This window comes from Liolophura sinensis, chromosome 8, assembly GCF_032854445.1.
Source record: "Liolophura sinensis isolate JHLJ2023 chromosome 8, CUHK_Ljap_v2, whole genome shotgun sequence".
NCBI lineage: Eukaryota > Metazoa > Mollusca > Polyplacophora > Chitonida > Chitonidae > Liolophura > Liolophura sinensis.
This window is the reverse complement of record NC_088302.1, coordinates 54,488,905-54,509,980: the sequence shown is the minus strand read 5'-3', so window position 1 is coordinate 54,509,980 and position 21,076 is coordinate 54,488,905. Positions and strand designations below refer to the sequence as shown.

Genomic DNA, 21,076 nt, shown 5'->3' with positions numbered 1-21,076 from the left:
GAACTCAAGTATTTAGCTCGAAAGCATAATAATATAGATGTCAAGGCAGACATGCAATTATTGCACATAAGACTTGAAAAAAAATGGAGAAGAAAAATCCAGCAGGGAATGCTTCATCGGTTGGATTTGAATTTTGACATGACTGATTAACATGAGCCATGCAGGCCCACTGTAATCCGCCTGATGTTATTTTTCGGGGACAAACGTGCAATATACCAAAGGCCCTTCTCAAACTTAGCACAGTGTGCTGTTTGCAAAGAGTAAAGCAAATTGTAACACGGTCCGTGTTACAACAGCAGTTCATACCCATGCCCTCTTTCACCGATAGTTCTACAGACCTCTACAGCTTCGCTAATACTATGTGATACTACACGACGTTCTATGTGATTTCCTTGAGGTAGTGCCAGAGTTCTCCCAACTTTCACCTTCGGCACTTTTCTCTTGTCTCTTAAAAAAGCACACCAAAAACATGCGCACTACAATTTTGCTTGCCCTGAGAAGAGAACGTATATTATCAGTTACGCGTGACGATTTGCCAGCTGTCACAGAGTCATTGCTGCTGTCATTGTCATCATCTGGTTTTACTCTCTATGCTGTACGTCTTCAGTTATATCACCGTCATTCTTTTCAGATTGCCGTCATCAAAGACCACGCCCCTTCTCACTGCAAACATTTGTTTTATTTATTTATTTGATTGGTGTTTTACGCCGACACTCAAGATATTTCACTTATACGACGGCGGCCACCATTATGGTGGGTGGAAATCGGGCACAGCCCGGGGGAAACCCACGACCATCCGCAGGTTGCTGGTAGACCTTCCCACGTACGGCCGGAGAGGAAGCCAGCATGAGCTGGACTTGAACTCACAGCGACCGCATTGGTGAGAGACTGCTGGGTCATTACGCTGCGCTAGCGCGCTAACCAACTGAGCCACGGAGGCCCCTTCACTGCATACAAAAACAATCACATAAAATGATGAGCAGAAGTTGATCTACCCGATGCTCAATTTTAAATTAGCTAAGGTTTGACGTTATGTCACCTCTGACGAACTTGTACAGTTTTTATTGGAAGTCATTGCTCTTTCTCCGCGTGATGCTATCCGCTATAACTGCAAATTCCAACTTGATCTGTGCAGTGGGTCTGGAGAAGAAGATCGTTCAAGGTTTTTGTCACCTAACAATATGGGGGGAAAAGTATGTCACACCAGAAAAACATTTGTTTGAGGCGGCATAACACTTTTTCTGATTACAAGTAAGCAATTTGTTTCAATCTGGACAAACAGTTTGTAGAAAAATCAGTAATAAGCGAGTGCAGAGAACATTTTAATTAGGCTTTTAGCTTGGAAGCGTAATAAAGCGACAGTTCTCTTACCTAATACACAATAACGGGTGCACCAGAGGCCTGCAACAGCCTCCTGGTCTCCTGGTGTTAAAATGTTAGGGGCAAATCGGTCTCCCCAAAATCATAATCAAGGTTAAACATTTGGGCCAGAACAATTATGACGTATTTAAAATGTTTGGCTTTCTTTGACAAGCAAGTCGCCAAAGAAATTATGCCAAAAATTCTAGAAAAAAAAGAACATAAGCAACGGTAAAGTACAAAATCTGATATCAGCATAGATGATTTTTTCAAACATTTTAAGAAATTTCACAATGAATTTATACAATAATTTAACTCAGCTCAGGCGTATCAGTGACCTAGAGAGAGAAATTCACTTAGTGCATGAAATTGCTCTCAGCAAGGTTGATACTTATTTAAATGAAGATGCTCAACGCCTGATGAGCGCGACGTCTCCTGGAACACGTAGGTAATCAGTCAGGTAATTTACAGCATAATGACATATTTACAGCCAAATGAATTTAATGTGCAAATCATTATGCCAGCAGCACCATGTTTATTCGCCTGACAAAATCATTGCAAACAATCCCATATCCGCTAATATAAGCCTATATACTACAGTAAACAATATAGTGTCACTTGTCTTATAGGCCATACAATGCCTCGATAAAACGACACATGTTTTTTGCTTCCTTGATCCAAACCCATATTTCCATAACTTGAGACTCATGTCACTACATTTGTCTTAAAACTAATACAGCACCATTAAGTCCTACTAGTTTACTACTACCGAATGACACGGGCCTGTAAGAGTTACTAATAACTCAGCGTATGACACAATACGCTCTGCTAGCACAGGCTTATTCATGTAACGAACTATAGCACTATTAATTAAAAAAAATGATGTAACGCATCTCTTTGATATAACATCTATACAATACTGGCATTATTCAAGTTATATAACATAAGCATTTTAGTGTTATCAAGTAGGCATGTGTCTGTTGATTCGGTAATCAATAGATAATTCCCTCGTTGACAGGTCCCATTACATTTGCATTATTTCTGTGACGATTTACCACTGAACGTATTTCCTTCTGACATGTGGCCGGCATTCCTAAATTCAAGGCTTTCATCATTTGAATAAGATTTACCACTAAACATATTTTCTTCGGCATTGTTAAATTCAAGTCTTTCATCAGTGATGATTTTTTCCGTTGTTCCCCACAATTAGCACATGCACTCTTGTGTAATTGCAAATCAAGAGTGGCACATTCATTTCTGAATCACTTCCCTAAACTGACCCTTTAAATTCAACATAACCGTCAAAAGGAGTGCCACTTCTGTTGGCGGAATGAATTGAAAAGTTAATAGAAAAATCTGCACGAAGTATGAAGGGCATAGTCTCCACATTGGTGTAACAACAATAACACCACGTGGAACTCCAGAATTTCTAATTCAAAAAATTGGCAGATGGAAATCAGATGTCTCCCGCATATAGCCTACATTCGTATTAATAGTTTTTAACGTATATACGTATCAATCCAAATTTTTCGTCTCCTTACAGTAGCTTATGTTGCAAAACTGGCTCCGTCTCTTACCTCTGTCAGAATCTGTTTAAAAAAAAATTAAAAATCCAAGAATAAATAAAAACTTTAAAATTAAAGTCACGTACAAGCAAAGCCTCGTGGTGTTCATAGCTTGAACATGGTGGATGAAATGATTGGCATAATGCACTACGAACACTTTGTCAGAACAGGTGACATAATGCACTACGAACACTTTGTCAGAACAGGTGACCTAATGCATTACGAACACTTTGTCTGAACAGGTGACATAATTCATTACGAACACTTTGTCTGAACAGGTGACATAATGCACTACGAACACTTTGTCAGAACAGGTGACATAATGCACTGATCATAACGTATTCAATATTATTTAAAACGTTAAAATATTGGGCATAAATTTGTTCTTATTTTCATCTTTCTCATTTTTCATTTGTAAAACGCTTTCAGTGCTGTCAAAAGGAAACAACATACTCTCCAGACAGTACATCTTATCTGAACCTATATTTGTACAGAGAAAAAAACGGTTCCCTTTCTCGCAGATTGTGCGAAAAGATGGACAGGTTCAATTTTGTAGATGTGGACAGAGCGTTCAGAATCTCTGGCGCACTACTTCGTGATTGTGTCTAATTCCGCTTAATGCGGGTTTGGGGAGGTATATTCATCGCGATCAATAGCCGCGTGGAATATATGAACCGTGGCAATCAAAGCGCAACAGAGATACACATTTTATTATCCACAGCTTATATGATAGCATGGTTCACGATTTGAATACTGACCTCACTCACTCGTCTAGAAGATATGTTGCGTCTTTTCAACATCACTGAAAATTGGTTGACAACTGGTATACGAATGTCTATTCCGTTGCATGGAATTCATCACATTTGTTTAAGGCCTTGCTGAAAAAAAATACGTGTTCACTTGGCCTAATATACGCATGGAAGGACTTAGCAGTAATACATCACTCCTGTTTCAGAATATAACTTTTATATGTTTTGTCAAACTTTTCAAGACTTAGCGTCATCTTCCAGTTGAAGCAAGCCTTCCACTTGTCGTGTGCTTCAAGATGCAGGTACAACGCCGTCTTGTACCATACAATAATCAAGATTCCCTCACCTGGGAATGAGAATTGTTTTCAAAATGTGTTCTTAGTTTGAATTTAAATGACAAATATATTGTGTCTAGTAACAAACCCAGCTTGGTTGAACTGAGGACGAGTTTGCCTTTTATATACATATTCATATCGGAAACCATGGAAACGTTATGTGTGTTAAAGCCATACCCGTATGAGCGCAAGATGTATTCTGTAACCTACAGGATTAGGTTCGCTTATCAGCAAATGGCAATTGGTCACATTTTATACAACATCACTTTATTGTCAACCAATCAGGTAATTAAGTAACGGTCGTTGTATCTTTTAAGGCAGATCTTTTAACTTTGTCTTAAGTCAAAATGTGTCTTTCATAATTCGTGAGGCAAAAGTTAGCCAGCCTTCCGTCTGATCTGTAGGTATATGTTTGGCATATTTGTTTATTTAATAATTTGTGATAGGTTATTCACAATTTTGATATGAATGGCTTAAAAATCTGTTTGGAATGCGAACTTTTACGTCTATAATTGTGCTGTTCTTGTACACTCAGCGCTCAGCAAACAGATTGTTTGATAAGTATATATATGTAAATTTTGTGGAAAACATGTTATGGCCGGTTCTCACGAAGGTCAGGCTTTGCATAGCGCTTAGTACAGACCTGATGCGCTAGGTATAGAAATCTGAACTCTCCATTTACTGCTTTCGCTTGAGAGCTACCAAAGATTGTGTGTCCAAGCATGGGTTCCAATTCCAGGTCGAGCAGTTCAACCCCCGCCGACAACAATCGAACCAGATGATGTGATTGCTGAGGATTTTTTGATGAAGCATTAAATCAATGTTCTAAGCAAAGTGTACATTTAACAACAGGTAAGTCGAGTAAATCAAATTAGGCTTTCTGGACATAAATATGTGAATCTATGTAAGTCAGTGTACTTACTTAAATGTTTCATTTGTTTATAGGTTGTTTAGGGATATTTCACTATCGTATTAAATAAACTCAACTGCTAGTAACTGCCCTTTAGCCTTCTGTTCGTGTTCTACTTTATTATATACCTTCGTGCATGGCAATCCCGTGTTCATCGTGCCCAAAAAGCGGTACGTTCACGATGAAGAGTATACCAGCTAGGTTCATTAAACCTTTTTACAATACCTGATACTGGACAACGACTTCTGTTGGTCAGTGCAGGCTTTTGGTAATTAAAGTGTGTATCTTTAAAACAATATAACCTTGTGTTTGAAAATTCATTGGTTTTCCGAATATCTAGTGTATTGATTTGTACTGTGTTTTAATGACACTAAATGCGTGTCCTTTAACTTAATGTATACATGTGTTCAGACTAATTGAAAAATGTGTTTCCAGAAATGTTGCCAGAATAGAATGTCTGTTACCCTAAATAATAGTCCGTTGTTTTCAGTTTGCCGCTTCAACGTGCAATCTGACAGGAATCAGTGAAATCTTGCGAGAAAACGGCGTGTCTTGATGTGGGTAATTAAGCATTCAAATTTCAAATGTCTATGACAGTGACAAACCATGTGCCGCTGAGCGACAAAATCACCCGACGAGAAAGTGAGGCTCATTTGCATACACTCCTTCGCTGCAACCACAAATCTCGCGCATGCCACGTGTTCAAATCTTTCAGGTCGTAATTCTCATACTCCTTCCAGCGCATATGCCGCTGTCTGTCTGGGACAATGTCCTCTAGTTTTCACACAATAAAACCTTCCAGTAGTCAAAATCTTTACGCCTGGACACCAATCCCTTGTTTTCACAGGCCTAGATATGGCCTCAGACCCCCTATTAATTTATAAGCGACAATTTTAACGTTTAGTGCTGTAGCTCAGTCCCAAACATTCCGTGGCCAGTAAGTTTTGGTACATACCTGGCTCAGCCTGTGAGAAAGAAGCATTTAAAAATCTTGACATAGGTTGACCCTCGAAAAGTAGACCTTTCTATGCCGGAAACTTGAAGGGGTGCCTAGCAACGCCAAGGGAACGTCACTCGCATCATCACCAACTGTCTCTTTGTGTCCTCTTGCCCAAAATTTCAAAATTAATTTTCATTAAGAAAACTTCATTAAGACTGATACCTACCCAAAGCCTAGGCAATTTCCATCATTTTGATACCAAACATGCACCTGTACACCAAAAACGGCAGGCTGGCAGTGAAAAAAAAAAGACTTTACACCCTAAAATATGCAGAAGTACATTCGTCCACCCAGAAAAACGGAAGAGCTAATAGGGAGTCCTGATTCCATACGGTCCGAAAAAAGGAAATTTGTCATTCATGTTGGCCATATTGAATTTTGGTGTTTTAGACGAGACCTCGGAGGCTCCTTAGCTGATTATCCAGTAGGCTCCAAATGGAGCCTCGTGACAAGCAGGTTTCTTTCATCGGCGGAGTGACCGTAATTTCACTAGACTAGCTATTACATCTAGGATAGAACATGCTCTAAAGATTTTGAATTAGGCCTATGGCAACTGCTTTTGTATCACCTTACTTACTGGTTAATAAACGATATCAATCAACCAATAAATCATTTGTAGGCATAGATTATGGCTAAGACCACTTCCTTTGAAAGACTTCAGTCATTACTTTTAAGCCGCTTTCCTCCAAAGTACCACGTTATCAATATTTTGATGAAAACCTTAAGATAGATAATATAGCTATACACATGATTTAGATCTGTCCGCAGGAAAGCACGGGATGTTCTGATGACAAATTCTGGTTTGTTTGGCTGTGGCGTTTCATTTTTCCTTCATAACATTAAAGCTTATAATGTATTGGACACGCCTAATTCTACATGCCCGTAAAATCCAACACTTAACCCCTTGTGATAGTGGTGTGAAGAATGACCACTGGTTTAAGGGTGAAAAAAGGGGTAACTGTGAAAGAAAAATCCAAAAATAATAATGGATCTTTGTAATGATGTAATATTTATTATTTTTTGTTTCTTTCTTACCTTTCCCCCCAACATCCGATGAATAAAGACAGCTGTGTGAACTTCAGAACCCAGCACAAATGAAAACAGCCGTGAATACTATACACTTTTAATTAAATAATGCTAAGTAATTTACATACAAAAGATTACCAGGATCAGTAATTTCACCTGTTATCAAGCAACATACCAGCATTTATGACATGCTGCGAGACACACACACACACAGTGCCTCAGTCTTAAATGGTGAGGACAACAGAACCACTTAACTGGTAATGGATAGGCTTCATCTGCCTTTTCCCGTTACTTCTTTGTTTATAATGATTATAATGATTTGAGTTCTCGATGTCCGTGGACAGTGAAAACAGGAAATGTTCCAGGGGAGGTGTAGGAAGGTAGGGACCCCCAAACCTCGCACAAACCATCGGAGTAAAGCTATAGCGGAAAAGGCAGATCTCCATACAGATCATCGTTGACTGTAGTCTAAAATAAGTGAGGTGCCTTGAAGGATGAAAGCCGGCGATTTTGCTCCAGATGGCTGTTTCCTAAGATCGGTTTTCAAGAACACCTTCACACAAATCAGAGAAGTGGGTAGATTTTGAGGAGGACCTGCAAAAGGTACTTTAGTTAATAAGAATGTCCATTAATTAGTTTTTCAATTCACGTTCAATATCAACATGCTCCTGTGCCGAGGTACACCTAAAATGTGAACAGATACAGAGGCGCAATAAATCTTAATTAACACACTGGTAGCAAGTTTTCCCCTTTCTAAGCCTTGAATTTGATGGGGCACTAGTAAACCAAAGAATATACATATATTATTAAGCGCAATCCATTGATAACTCGTCAATAACCAAACTTAACCCACTCTTCCAAGTACATCAGCTAGCAACTCTCACTGTTCAGGAAAATAATCAGTGATTTAAAATTTCTTCATATATTTTACTACAGATCACCTGACCAGGTAAAAGAGAAGGTAACAAAACTACTATCTTAGCTGTAAAAGGTGGAAGCCTAAGGGTAACACACTGTAGAGATTCACTGATTAGGACTAAATGATCAGTGTCAAAGATATGGCAATTTGAAGTATATCAGGTCCACACAAAGACAGACTTGCAGATATAATGACAATGTGCACTCGCTAGTAATCCTGTCTGTCTATTCTCATGCTATGTACATATTCAATGTTATCTCCAGGCCACAAACCACGTCAGCAGACACTATGCACATTGACCTAGAGATACACAGGCAGTACATCATTTATTTTTGTTTGGATTTCTTTGGTTGAACTTCACAGTCCAGTTTGGGGCTAATAAATCTGAACTAACCTTGGAATTTTACCACAGCTGAGCACCGAATGATGTTTCATATTAAATTAATGGTAACACACAGGATATTACAATAGCTTTGTAAGCTAAAACTGTAACTATCTGCAATATGACAACAACAACAGATATCCAACGTAACACCTTTTTGTCACTTCTCTTGTACACAGATGATGGCCTGTCGTACAATGTGGAAATAACAATGCCTAGCATCAGACACTAAGATACACTTACATCAAAATCTCAGTGAAGTATTTGAGGTATACGTACAGACAATCATGGTCTATTACTCAACTGCACTGAAAATGACACTGCTCTGCAAATCATGGTGGAAAATACATATTCTGCATAAGAAAATTTGCGAAAATCCTGCTCAAGAAAATGTTTTGTGTTGAAAAACAAGATGGCAGATACAAAGCTTGATGAGGTGTACAAGACTCCTGCAGACAGACTTCGTGATGGCTAGGGAGATACCAGGTCAAACCTTCACACAGTACCAGCCAGGCAAATCACAAGGTTAGGGGGATACCAGGTCAACCCTTCACACAGTACCAACCAGGCAAATCACAAGGTGTACACTCAACTTGTAACTGTTCCTAGAAGTTGTAACTGAAGTCATCAATGGAGTCTATATAAAAATTACAGAACATTTTGACCACAGTCTTTTAACCCATATTTGGGGATAACATCATAAATGTTTAAAAAGTAGAAAGTTGGAAGTCTTCAGAAGAGCGTGTTCCCTAAACCAGTAATTAAGTGATCTTGTCATACATCAGATTTCCACCAGCAACAAAGTCAAGCTCTGGTTTATGCCCAGTTGGCCACCAATAATTGCACAGAAACTGTCTGCTGGTGTGAAAGCATTGGGAAAAACAGCCCACAATATTTACAATCACCTCTTGGGTTGAGTTCATTTCACGTATGGCAACAGGAGGATAAATATATGCCGGCAGACAGCACATATCTGCCAGTTATGAACACTATATACACTGTGATTTAACCCTCCGTCAGTTTGTGCCCAGAAGTGAAGAAGACTGATGACAAACTGGACACCACCAATGTCACATTATAAGAAAGACATGATATCAGAAAGGTTCATTGTGGCCAAACTCCTCCCCACTAGCAACAGTGATTGTAGAACATCCTCACGAGCAATGTGCCATCAGTCAGCTGTGATTGTAGAACAGCCCCATAAGCAATGTGCCATCAGTCAGCTGTGATTGTAGAACATCCTCACGAGCAATGTGCCATATGCCAGCAGTGATTGGAGAACCTCACAAGCAATTTGCCATCAGTCAGCTGTGATTGTAGAGCAACCCCATGAGCAATGTGCCATCTGCCAGCAGTGACTGTAGAACAACCCCACGAGCAATGTGACATCTACCAGCTGTGATTGTTGAACAACCCCACAAGCAATGTGCCATCTGCTAGCTGTGATGAGACAGCTGACGCTTACAGGATGAGTGTGGGGTGGCCTGGGCAGGAGACACACCACTACCTCACTGCTACCCATCTTCTTTGGGAGGTGTGAACCAACCTGCAACAAACAAACTCACTTTTACATACATCAGTTATGCTCAGCATTTGACAGTTAGTCACTAATTCTGACATATATAAGTTTTTGTGGGCTGAAAATTGCAGTAAACTGTCACACAAAAAAATAACATAACATAACAGAAATGTATGTACATTTTTTTTCCAATATTAAACTATGGGACTAAGAAATGAAATCTTAAAAAAAGAGCCATGATTATAGCAAAGGCAAATTCGGATATTCCAGACCACATTACAATACTCCTCCTATTATCTTACAAAATTTATAATAAAACCCTGAATTTGTTCACAAAGGTGTCTAAACTAGTAAAAAATCTAATATGTCTGCAGAGTGAGAAGCAAAAACATTTCCATTTTACCAAGAATACACTCTTAACCCTATCACAGAATTCTGACATTTGGAAGATGACTAGTCTACAATTATTAGAGGATTCTTTATGGAGATAAACATACTCTATGACTTACCATTTTTCTCATGGATTTGAACCAGAGACTTAAATGATTGTTGAGCTCGAGCAAGGCTGTACTGGCTCTGTAAAATAGGTGGTACAGGAAATCAGAGTTATTATGTCTGTAGTTTACAGGAAGGATTGGCAGCAGCATGAACTATCATCCAAAATATTTAATACATGATCAGTAATCAAAATTTTTTTTTCGATTAATTGAAAATCAATGCCTTAGGGTAAGTGAAATAAGTTGGGTAATCTCCTGTAGAACATCACCTTGGCTCACTTCTTTACATCTTATTGATTGGTGTTCAAAGATATTCAGTATTTCAGTTACACAATAGCAGTCATTTACATGTGCTCTACATGTGTGCAAAACCTGAGCTCAATACATGCAGTCACTTTTTAAGACATCACAACTAACATTTTGGTTATCATTGCTTTCTCTGTTCCTGGATGCCTACACCGGTCACATAAGCTATACCAATACCTTGTACAAATAACCATAAACAATGTTTTATCAACACATATTAAAATTCATGAGCATTACCGAATGTGCATTGTAAACTAAAAAACATGGCCTTCTCAATATTCACCAGCGTAAGCTTAGCAGAAAACTTGAGTTCAAAACTGTCCTACACTGGTTTGTAGATGTTTCACCGAGAAAGCACTGTCTCACTTACACTGACTTTTGATGCCCCAAACTGTATTCTAGCCTTGCCTTTAACAAGTGTAGCAGATATTTGCAAAATCACAGATTCAATGCTGTAGGCGCTGCTCCAACCCTGAAAACACACCACGTATGATAATGTCATCAGCGTTTGTGAGGAAATGAAGGAGTCTAATAAACAAAGCGAACAGTTTTACTTACAGTAATCCCAAGATATACATGCACTGATAAAAGATGAGCACTACAGTCAGGTAATATTATTCATTTATTTATTCGATTGGTATTTTACGCCACTCAAGATGCTGGCAGACCTTCCCATGTATACATCATTCCAATACATTTCAACAAGTGACTATCATTTACTGTGGTAATAAAAAATAAGTACATCAAAATAAGACATTCAAACCCATTTAAACATCCTTCAACACTACATTTTAGTGGGAAAAAATCGAGCGCAACCGACAAAATGATGATCCCTGGTATTATATCTGTGTCAGTCTGACCTGTTTTGTGAGCAGTTCCATACAAATAGCACCACCTCCCAGAACGTAGCCCCCAGATATCACAGGGCTGATCACCCGCACAAACGGCGGATCAAAAGGAAAAGATTCCTGAAATGTAACAATGAGCTTTGGATCCTAAATCAGAACATAGGGAAATAAAGTTATTAATAGTAACAAATAATTGTGATAATGAAGGCACTGAGGTCTTCAAACATGTACCTCTTTTTCTGGAAGCTCATATCTACATTTAACATTTAGCTAACCCCCTCCCCCAGATGTACTCATCTCACAAAGCCATGACTGAAGTGGCAAGGTAGACAACTCAGAACCAGTTGAACTTTGATTCTCTCCCTTGTACAGCTAATAACTACTCCAAGGGGCATTTATTTACATTTTATCTCCACTATTGATTATTTCACTCGTACATCATTGGTTAACCTTTCAGCTTAAGTTCAGGTAATTGGAGCCTAACTTACGTGTGGAGAAAACAAAGCTACGGGCATTGCACATTGCTGGAGACAAGACAAACCTCCAGGTTTGAAGTTTTAGCTGGATACAGGTGAAACAAATGAAGCCTAGCTCTGGGAAAACACCACATACTAGCCACTAACTGGCATAGTTTGTGATGTAAAGCCCTAGCATATACACCATGGCATGGACTCAGTTTTACAAGCCCTCAGCTTCAAAACTGTTTGAAGTGCAATTTTGTCCACCACTCACAAAGCAAAGGCTTTTTGGAAGGGTACACTATAATCATCTTCTGAAAAATGCCCTCCTGTTCAAGTACATGGAGGATAAAAACAGTAATAATTTGAAACACTTTCAATGAATCTTGTTATATGATAGATTTGTTAATTTCTACAATGATACATTTCCTAGAGCATGGACGGCCTTACCTTATAGGTAAAGTTAAGAATAATTCCATCTTTGCCTTCTTTTTCTTTCAGGGTTTGTAGATCTGAATAGAGAGCACTATCACTGTCCACACTGTAAAACATAAAGCACTCATATCTTAGTATCACCATTATCAAGAGTTTTCAAGTGTGACATTTACTGCACAACAATAAGCTGGGCAGCTGTTCCCAGTGCGCATGACTGAGATTTCATCACCCTGGGACAAACAAATCCATAGGCACATGTTAAGGCATTTTTGCATGGGTTAGAGAACAGTTTTAAGTTGAAAATTTAGAAAATACATTTTAAGAAATTGGATCGGAGTTGAATTCTGGGCTGTCGACAAAGACTGTAGTGTTGTACCATATGCATAAATGATCATGTGTTTCTTTTTTTTTATCTCCATGACATGTTATTCTCCTATGTAATGAGGTACCAATCGAAACAGCTATTTGGTTTATGGAACTTTCCCGTTAAACATCTGTGTGTTTCAGGTCTAATGTAGCTTTGAATACTTGTAACAGGCCTGTATTAAAGTACACATACTACTGTCACTCTCTCACTGAAGATATCAGACAAGATGCCCACACCAGGATACAGACTCAAGTTCAAGAGGACATAAAACTTGACAGAAGACCTATTAAAGCATGCAGAACTCAAGGAGCATGTCCATGTTTCTGGTTTCTTATATTTATTTATTTGATTGGTGTTTTACACCGTACTCAATATTTCACTTATACGACGGCGGCCACCATTATGGTGGGTGGAAACCGGGCACAGCCCGGGGGAAACCCACAACCATCCGCAGGTTGCTGAAGACCTTCCCACTTACGACCAGAGAGGAAGCCAGCATGAGATGGACTTGAACTCACAGCGACCACATTGGTGAGAGACTCCTGGGTCATTACGCTGTGCTAGCCCCCTAACCAACTGAGCCACAGAGGCCCCCCTGGTTTCTTATAATAAAGGTTCAGTATGGAGGCCATTAAAATAAATATCTTCATAACAATCTTTCTTTTCAAATTCTTTATAAATCTCATAAATCATGTAAATACACGTATACAAATGTCTTTATAACACTCTTTGTTTTCAAGATAACATTAAGCTGTTTTCTTTCACTTCAATTACGGAGGTAAAGGTAGAAATGTTTGGAAAAAAATAAAAATAAATTTTACTTGCCACCTACCACCTACAATTTTTTTTTTGTTTTTTCTCGACTTCCAAAGTCGGGTTACAACAGAAAGCAGGCTAATGAATTAAGGAGAAAGTAACATGTATCAGTCAGCCCTTCAACTCTGACGGAATTGTGTAAAGTAGGTTTCATTATCATCCAAGTGCACTGGAATCTTTATCTGGTTTTGAAGCACTACTATGAGCAGCAAGAATCATTCTTGACTTCTTTGGTCGCTGCCACCACAGCCTGCTGACAGGTTCTGGGTCAAATGTAAACCGGGAAGTTCAGAAAGACGAATTGTTTTACTCCGCTTGATGTTTTACAAACCACTCCATGTTGTTTCCTCTAATTTATGCTGATTACAAGGACACCTAGCAATCTGAAAGTATATGACACTTTAATATGCTGCACAGCTGCATGTGCGAGCAAGGGAGGTAACTTCACAGCCATTTACTAATGTTGCCTGTTTTTTAGTGACTGTAGTCAATGTAACTGTTATTAAAAACTACTACTTTCAAAAACATTTTATGAGAATTCGTCAGAACAAAAACCTCTGTAGCCAGCAGCCAAGGACATATTTTCGGCTGTTTTTGTGTTCTTTTTTTTACCCACTGCTTTGAACATTTACCTGTCGCCCACAGACACTCAGGTGATATTTCAAACTCTTTGAATAGTAGTGTGAAAAGCATATTCATTTATTAAGTACCTGAAGTTACTGCTACATCCTAAGGCCCAGTTGTTGGAAGGTGTAATAGCTCATACTGGTATTACGGCATATTTTATATTTAAATTTTTAGCCCAAACTCAGCAGCTAATGCAGTTATTCAAAGTTAAAGTTTAACAGCGTCAGTTTTAGTTTATACTTACTATAATGTTACAAAATTTTTTTTTTTGCTTATTACAAAATTGAACACTTGGCTTAAGCTTAAATCTAGTATTAAGTCTTAAACCAATTTTGAACAACCAGGCCCTGGTATATCAAATATTGCCAAGCCAGGAAGAAGGAAAATTGAATATCAACAGGGATAAGCTACAATGTACATGTATGTAACTGATATCATCAATAACATATACTTACATTTTAAGCTTCACATTCCACTCGTATAAGCACTCATTCACCAATTCCAATGTGTAAATACCTACATCAGAGGGAACGGAAATGATACAAGACTTTACAGAAATGATTTGTCTGACACAAATGTTATCAAGTTTACCTACTATTACTTGTCTGCTTGAAAAATATGCTATACCACAGACATGGCCAAGGAATAAAGTGTCATTCTCTATACTAATAAGTAGGTCCAGATCACATGTCTCGTGTACCAAGACGAGACTTCCTGATTTCCACTACGTGCAGTCACAGATTTGAAAGAAAAAATGAGTCCTGAAAGACGTCTTGTGATTGACCTCTAGAGGCTGAGGGAAACATGTTAACCTGAACAGACACAAATGAAACTGTAGACTTTCAAACAGTTTTGAATGCCGATTAAGATGAAGTTCTGACCTTTTTTATAACTGTCTGACCTGTAGAGTTCTCGGAGTTCCTTCATTAGACGATCAGTGGCTAAGACCGAGCCCGAAACAGAGCCCTGAAGAAACCAAAACAAGTATACGAAACATTCAAACAATATTTCATTTCTTTATTTGATGGGTGTTTTAGGCCGTTCTCAAGAATATTTCACTTTATAATATACAACGGCGGCCAGCATTATGGAGTGAGAAACCCATGGATCCGCTGGTTGCTGACAGACCATCAACTTACGGCGGGAGAGGAAGCCAGCGTGAGCTAGAATAGAATTCACAGTGGTTCCTGGGCCATTGTGCCGTGCTGACGAACTAACCCCCTTGACCACAGAGGCCCACAAACAAAGAGCATATATTAAGTATATTTGTTCATAACTGTTAGTCTTCTACACTTAAAAAGTGTTTTCTAGCTTTGAGAATGTAATATACAGCACAGGAAAGGCAGTTTTAAATGCCACTTAACCTATTAAGGACATTAATACCACAACTGAAAATATTTCTGATCAATTCTGTGCAACTAATTACATCTCTGTTGCTGATTACTGAAATGTCATCAAAAACTTTGACTGAATGTATGTGATCTGATAGGTCAGGCAATTGTAGCTGGAATAACATTAAAGGGTTGGGAAACACCAAGTAACTATAATAAATATTATAAAAAACTGACAAAATCTTATTTCATGTCTTTCCCCATAGAGCACCTAATTTTTCCCGTCTCATGAGAGTGTTCCAAAGACAGTGCAGAATCTCTAGACAGCATGGACATATTCCTTGGATGTACTAACCTTTAAGTAGTCTTTGCGTTGGTTTTGTTTCAAGCGTTCCAACACCAAGAGATTTTCTGTGTCAATGCCATCTACTTCTTCGGTAGATTTCTGCTCACTGATTAAAAATGAACATCATAGGGGAAATATTAAAACATCATGCATCTGATGCCAGTTTTTCATACCATACTCAAAATCTGATGCCAAACTTTCATACCATACTCAAAATCTGATGCCAAACTTTCATACCATACTCAAAATCTGATATAAAGTGACACAAGGTTTGCAACTCTATGAGGATACTGAGAGTTCATGAAAACTGTCTTTTGTATTTCACACTAAATTTCCTTTGCCTTAATATTTGTCTTTACGATCATGAAAGCATTTTCCAGTTAAGAACACTTGATAACAAGCAAAAGTAAACAAAACACATGTGTCTTTGTAAACAGCTCCCTCAGTCCAAGCAGAAAGACACAAATCTTCAACAGTCACATTTCTGTAGAATGTAACATGTAGAACCTGTTGATGTAAGATTTTCCTTTATGCCTTCCATAATTTTTAAAAACACAGTGTAAAATGTGATCCATGCAATGGCTGATGGGAATATTCTTGTGTTTATAGGATTCATGGTTGTCAGTAATTCTGCACACATGGCAGACAGACATGGTTACCTGACAGGTTCCTCTTCCATCTCATAATGACACAAGTCTTCTTCCTCTTCCTCTTCATCAGACAGCTCACGATGGCAGGACGCATGAGGCTGAAAACACCAGGACATCCATGTACTATTAGTCCTTCTGTGCATAGACTTCACTCCCTCTACCCTAGCTTATAGATCTCAGTACAAGGATTATCAGTTACTCGGTACATGGATTATTCATTACTCAGTACTCAGTGCATGGATTATTAGTTAGTCTGTACATGGATTCTTAGTTACTCAGTGCATGGATTATTCGTTACTCAGTACTCAGTGCATGGATTATTAGTCACGCAGTGCTCAGAGCATGGATTATTAGTTAATCTGTACATGGATTCTTAGTTACTCAGTGCATGGATTATCAGACACTCCATACATGGATTATTAGTCACTCCGTACATGGATTATCAGTCTCTTAGTACATGGATTATCAGTCCCTTAGTACATGGATTATCAGTCCCTCAGTACATGGATTATCAGTCCCTTAGTACATGGATTATCAGTCCCTTAGTACATGGATTATCAGTCCCTTGGTACATGGATTATCAGTCCCTTAGTACATGGATTATCAGTCCTTTAGTACATGGATTATCAGTCCTTTAGTACATGGATTATCAGTCCCTTAGTACATGGATTATCAGTCCCTTGGTACATGGATTATCAGTCCCTTAGTACATGGATTATCAGTCCTTTAGTACATGGATTATCAGTCCCTTAGTACATGGATTATCAGTCCTTTAGTACATGGATTATCAGTCCCTTGGTACATGGATTATCAGTCCTTTAGTACATGGATTATTTGTTACTCAGTACATGGATTATCAGTCCCTCAGCATATGGATCAGTAGTTACTCAGTACAAGGATTATTATTCACTCAGTACATGTGTTCTAGGGCCATAAATCCACAGATTCCTGGGTCATCAGTATATCAAAAATCATTTGTCTTTTGGGAGTATTTATGTGAATTATTAGTCTCTCGGTACACGGATTATTAGTTACTCAGTACATGGATTTATTTATTTGATTGGAGTTTTACGCCGTACTTAAGATTGAGTGCATGGATCAATAGTCAGTCAATGCATGACCTATCTGTCCCTCAGCTATATGTGTTACAGGGCCACAAGTCCATGGATTACTGGGTCATCAGTATATCAATCATTTGTCTTTTGGGAGTATTTGCGTGGATTAGTGGTGTTTTAGTGCTAATACACTAGGATAATTTCCTCCTCAGCAAATGGATTATCAGTTCTCCTGTGTACAGATTACTGGTTCACAGATTAATTACTGTGTGGATTAACAGGACCATGGGTAATACATACCTTGTCCCCTGAGGCACTTTCTATGGCTGAAATATCTTCAGGAACTGCCACATTGTGGTGTTTGCACAACTCAGTCACCAATAACTTGATCTGCTGAACAATCTGTCAAAGAATACATAAAATCATATACAACATAAAATCCTGTTATTTCACATGCCATAAAGTTTCACACAGAATGAATTGAAGTAAGAAACAACAGGAGTGGATACCCCCAATTACGCCTTATGTGTCAATGTTACAACAAAATGACTGAAAGTATTGTTTTTAAAACAGTTAGTGCTGAGCCACAAAGAGAACAGGTGTGTTCATGAGTTTCTATTTTGACTCTGAGATCTCCTATTTGCTTTAAAACTGGCTTATTCTGTACACAATAGCCATCAGCTTCACTTGTCAACACACAAACTGATAGACAGGCGCATATAGGTTGATGAACAGTAAAGCTAGTGAAATGTAAGGTTGCATGTAAGCCACAGTGATCCCAGTTAACTCCTGAACATTTCTGTTTGCACCACAACCAAACCAGGCATTCATGAAATGTTCTAGAATTCTGCTTCAAGAAACTTTCAGTTAAGACCTATGCCATCTAATCACTTCAATTAGACACTTCAAGGCAATGATACGTACACTGAATTTATCAGGAGTGGTTTCATTTAACACCTCAATGGCCTCTGACACTAACGAATCGTCTGATTCTGCAAACCAGATAGGGGCCGTCTGGGGATAGGTTTCCTGAAAAGATGATTTAAAAAAAGTTAGGCTACTGTCATAATAATATACCAAAAAATAGGCTTAGTTTGTAATATATTTGCCCACAAAAAGGCAGAACAAATGAACTTGACTTTTTCTTTCCCGCAAGTTTGATGTAGCTTTCGGCCCTATAGAACTGCTTCATTCACTATTTGCTGGAACACAATGCCAAAGTCTTAAAGTACATGTACAATGCATCACAGTGTCATTTAGAGTACATGGACAGCAGAGCAACCAGTACGTAAAAGCTTATCCACTAGTGCTGACAAAAAGCCGTGCACTTACCAAGATTGCTGTTCTTTTTTTAAATTACACATCTGACCCAACTTGGACTTGAGCTGTGGTCTGTTGCTTTTGATATGGGTGACTGAGCCATATGGGTATATATGCAGCCAGACAAACATTTTATTATGTTAAACTCAAATTAGAGCAGTAGCACAGCTTATAAAGTTAATAATGATCACGCAAGATGAGTGCTTTTTCAATTTAATGATGTATTGGCATGCATTATTGAGGGTTTATACAGGTATGAACTTTCACTGCACCTGATTCACCTGACTCAAAGTGATCTGATCATCGAGTGGCTGAGAGTGGTGCGTAAGGAAAACTGCTTGGCTGTCTGCATTCTAGGAATAGGAGAGGCTATGACAGTAAAGGTTTTAAGAGTCTTGTTTTTTCAAGTGCTCTTGTTGACGGTGTGCCAAATCACCAAAAAACATACTTAACCATCTGTGTTATCTCTTCTCCCACCTCATTAGATACAGTACTGTAGCTCTCCTATTTTATTTCCTTATGTATTGGGAGCTAAAGACTGAAAGCTAACAAACTTGGGCGGGTAATTTACGTGTTCCACACAGATCCTTGGTTGAACATTACAGAATGAAAGTAAGGGCCTACCATTCAACAAATATGTTTATTTTCAATAAAGCTATGTCATGCGCCTCCTTTCAATGTATATATAGTTATTTACCATAGCTTCTAAGTAAAATACTAATATTTATGCTCCAAGTGAGGTACCTCCTCTCCAACTGAAACCTGCCACATTGGCATGTAGCCTCTTTTTGGACTTACTGGATCCGCCCAATATCTGCAGTTTTCACTCTGTAGCTTTCCTCCATCAGCATGTAGCATGGGAACTACAGTACTGTCTGTACCATGTACACTCTATTACAACACCATGTTCAATACAACAGCATAGTCTACAGAAACAAATCTGCGCTGACTGTGTACTTTTGACAATGAAGATCTCCAAGGGCATTTGTTACACAGCACAGATATGCAGTGATTACTTTCACTGAAAGTAGTAAATGTAATCATAAGAGATTTGAACACGTTCTAGTTTCTTGGTAGGTTATCATACTATCACTAACAGTTGATGTTTCTTAAGATCCGAGTCAAAGGCTGGCACATCAGCATGACACATCACAAACTGTGGATATGTCACCTAAAATCTGAAGAATTCACAATAACTAAATAAATGTTGGTATTTGCAAAACGGAAGTAAAGATTGTGCAATAAATTATCAGTTATTTGTAATGTTTGTATGTACAGAGATCTGTATTTATCTTAGTACTGACACGTGACATGAACAGGCTGTTTTCTCATCATCCAAACATAAACAATCAAACATTTACAATACCACAACCCCATTTTCTTGTTCTGCCACAGCTCCGATGAGTTATAAAGCAACATTACCATCTGATCGGATATCATCAGAGTCGCAAATAAATACTTACGGTGATATTTGCATGAATGTCATATTTGTCTCCATTTTTGCCTAAGAAGCGACACGAGATTTCGTCAACAGAGGCGTTGAGAATCTGAAAACGATCGTGTTGCTTGGTGAAAGTTGTTTCCAAAAACTTAATATCTTGCTTTAGCGACGCAAAACACGCCATCATCGACTCCTTTCCCTCATAACAGATTCAACGCCTGTGTTATCTACCTCCACAAAGAGTCATTTGTGGGTATAATTCCAAATAATTGTCTACTACAAATGATAACCCTCAACTTTGCTCGACCCAATATGGCGCTAAAGGTCACGACACATGCGTATATGATAATGGTAGCTTTTGTGGCAGACGTGCCCTAGGTCTGAAATACTTCCGCATTTTATTCACTCAGCATCGCCAAGTCGTCGTGGCCGAGTGGTTAAGGCGATGGACTAGAAATCCATTGGGATCTTCCCGCGTAGGTTCGAATCCTACCGGCGACGCGTATTTTTTTTCTCTGTTTTCCTAGATAGCAAGAAATAAGAACAGCAACAGACACAAACCTACATATAATCACCTGGATGTCTGCGTTACCCCATGGCTTTGAGAAAGCCTACAGCTGGACTAGTGATAAAACAAGAACAATAATTTTTGCTACTCTCTGCTTGATTTCCTTTGCCCTTGTGGCAGCCTGCTGTCCTATTTCTGAAGGCAAATCTCCAGCTTTTTCTTTTGTATTTGTTCAGTTGAGGTACAAAGTAAGTAGGGAGCAGGTTGTCAATCTGAGGTAAGGAGTGTGACTCCAACCACTGTGACG

At 38.6% G+C, this 21,076-nt stretch overlaps 1 protein-coding gene and 1 non-coding gene across 2 annotated transcripts; one reads left to right on the top strand and one right to left on the bottom strand.

Annotated features, from left to right (window-relative positions):
- Nucleotides 1-7,025: 7,025 nt before the first annotated feature.
- LOC135472808 (ubiquitin-conjugating enzyme E2 Q1-like) lies at nt 7,026-20,559 on the bottom strand. Its single transcript, XM_064752490.1, has 12 exons — nt 20,284-20,559; nt 18,425-18,529; nt 17,801-17,902; nt 16,455-16,543; nt 15,805-15,901; nt 15,000-15,084; nt 14,574-14,634; nt 12,324-12,414; nt 11,428-11,535; nt 10,938-11,039; nt 10,274-10,340; nt 7,026-9,791 (listed from the first exon to the last, which is right to left on the bottom strand). Exons 1-12 carry the CDS (start codon nt 20,446-20,448, stop codon nt 9,760-9,762), a joined length of 1,104 nt encoding a protein of 367 aa, XP_064608560.1. The 5' UTR covers nt 20,449-20,559; the 3' UTR covers nt 7,026-9,759.
- Nucleotides 20,560-20,680: 121 nt separating this feature from the next.
- Nucleotides 20,681-20,762, top strand: Trnas-aga (transfer RNA serine (anticodon AGA)). Its single transcript has one exon. It is a non-coding gene; the product is annotated as a tRNA-Ser (tRNA).
- Nucleotides 20,763-21,076: the final 314 nt, after the last annotated feature.

Excerpts from the sequence above, each read along its gene's own strand:
- LOC135472808 (XM_064752490.1), bottom strand. The coding sequence starts at position 20,448 with ATGATGGCGTGTTTTGCGTCGCTAAAGCAAGATATTAAGTTTTTGGAA. Across the intron at positions 15,085-15,804 it reads AACGCAAAGACTACTTAAAG|GGCTCTGTTTCGGGCTCGGT; the intron begins GTTAGTACATCC and ends TGGTTTCTTCAG. Across the intron at positions 10,341-10,937 it reads TTGGGGCATCAAAAGTCAGT|AGCCAGTACAGCCTTGCTCG; the intron begins GTAAGTGAGACA and ends CCTATTTTACAG.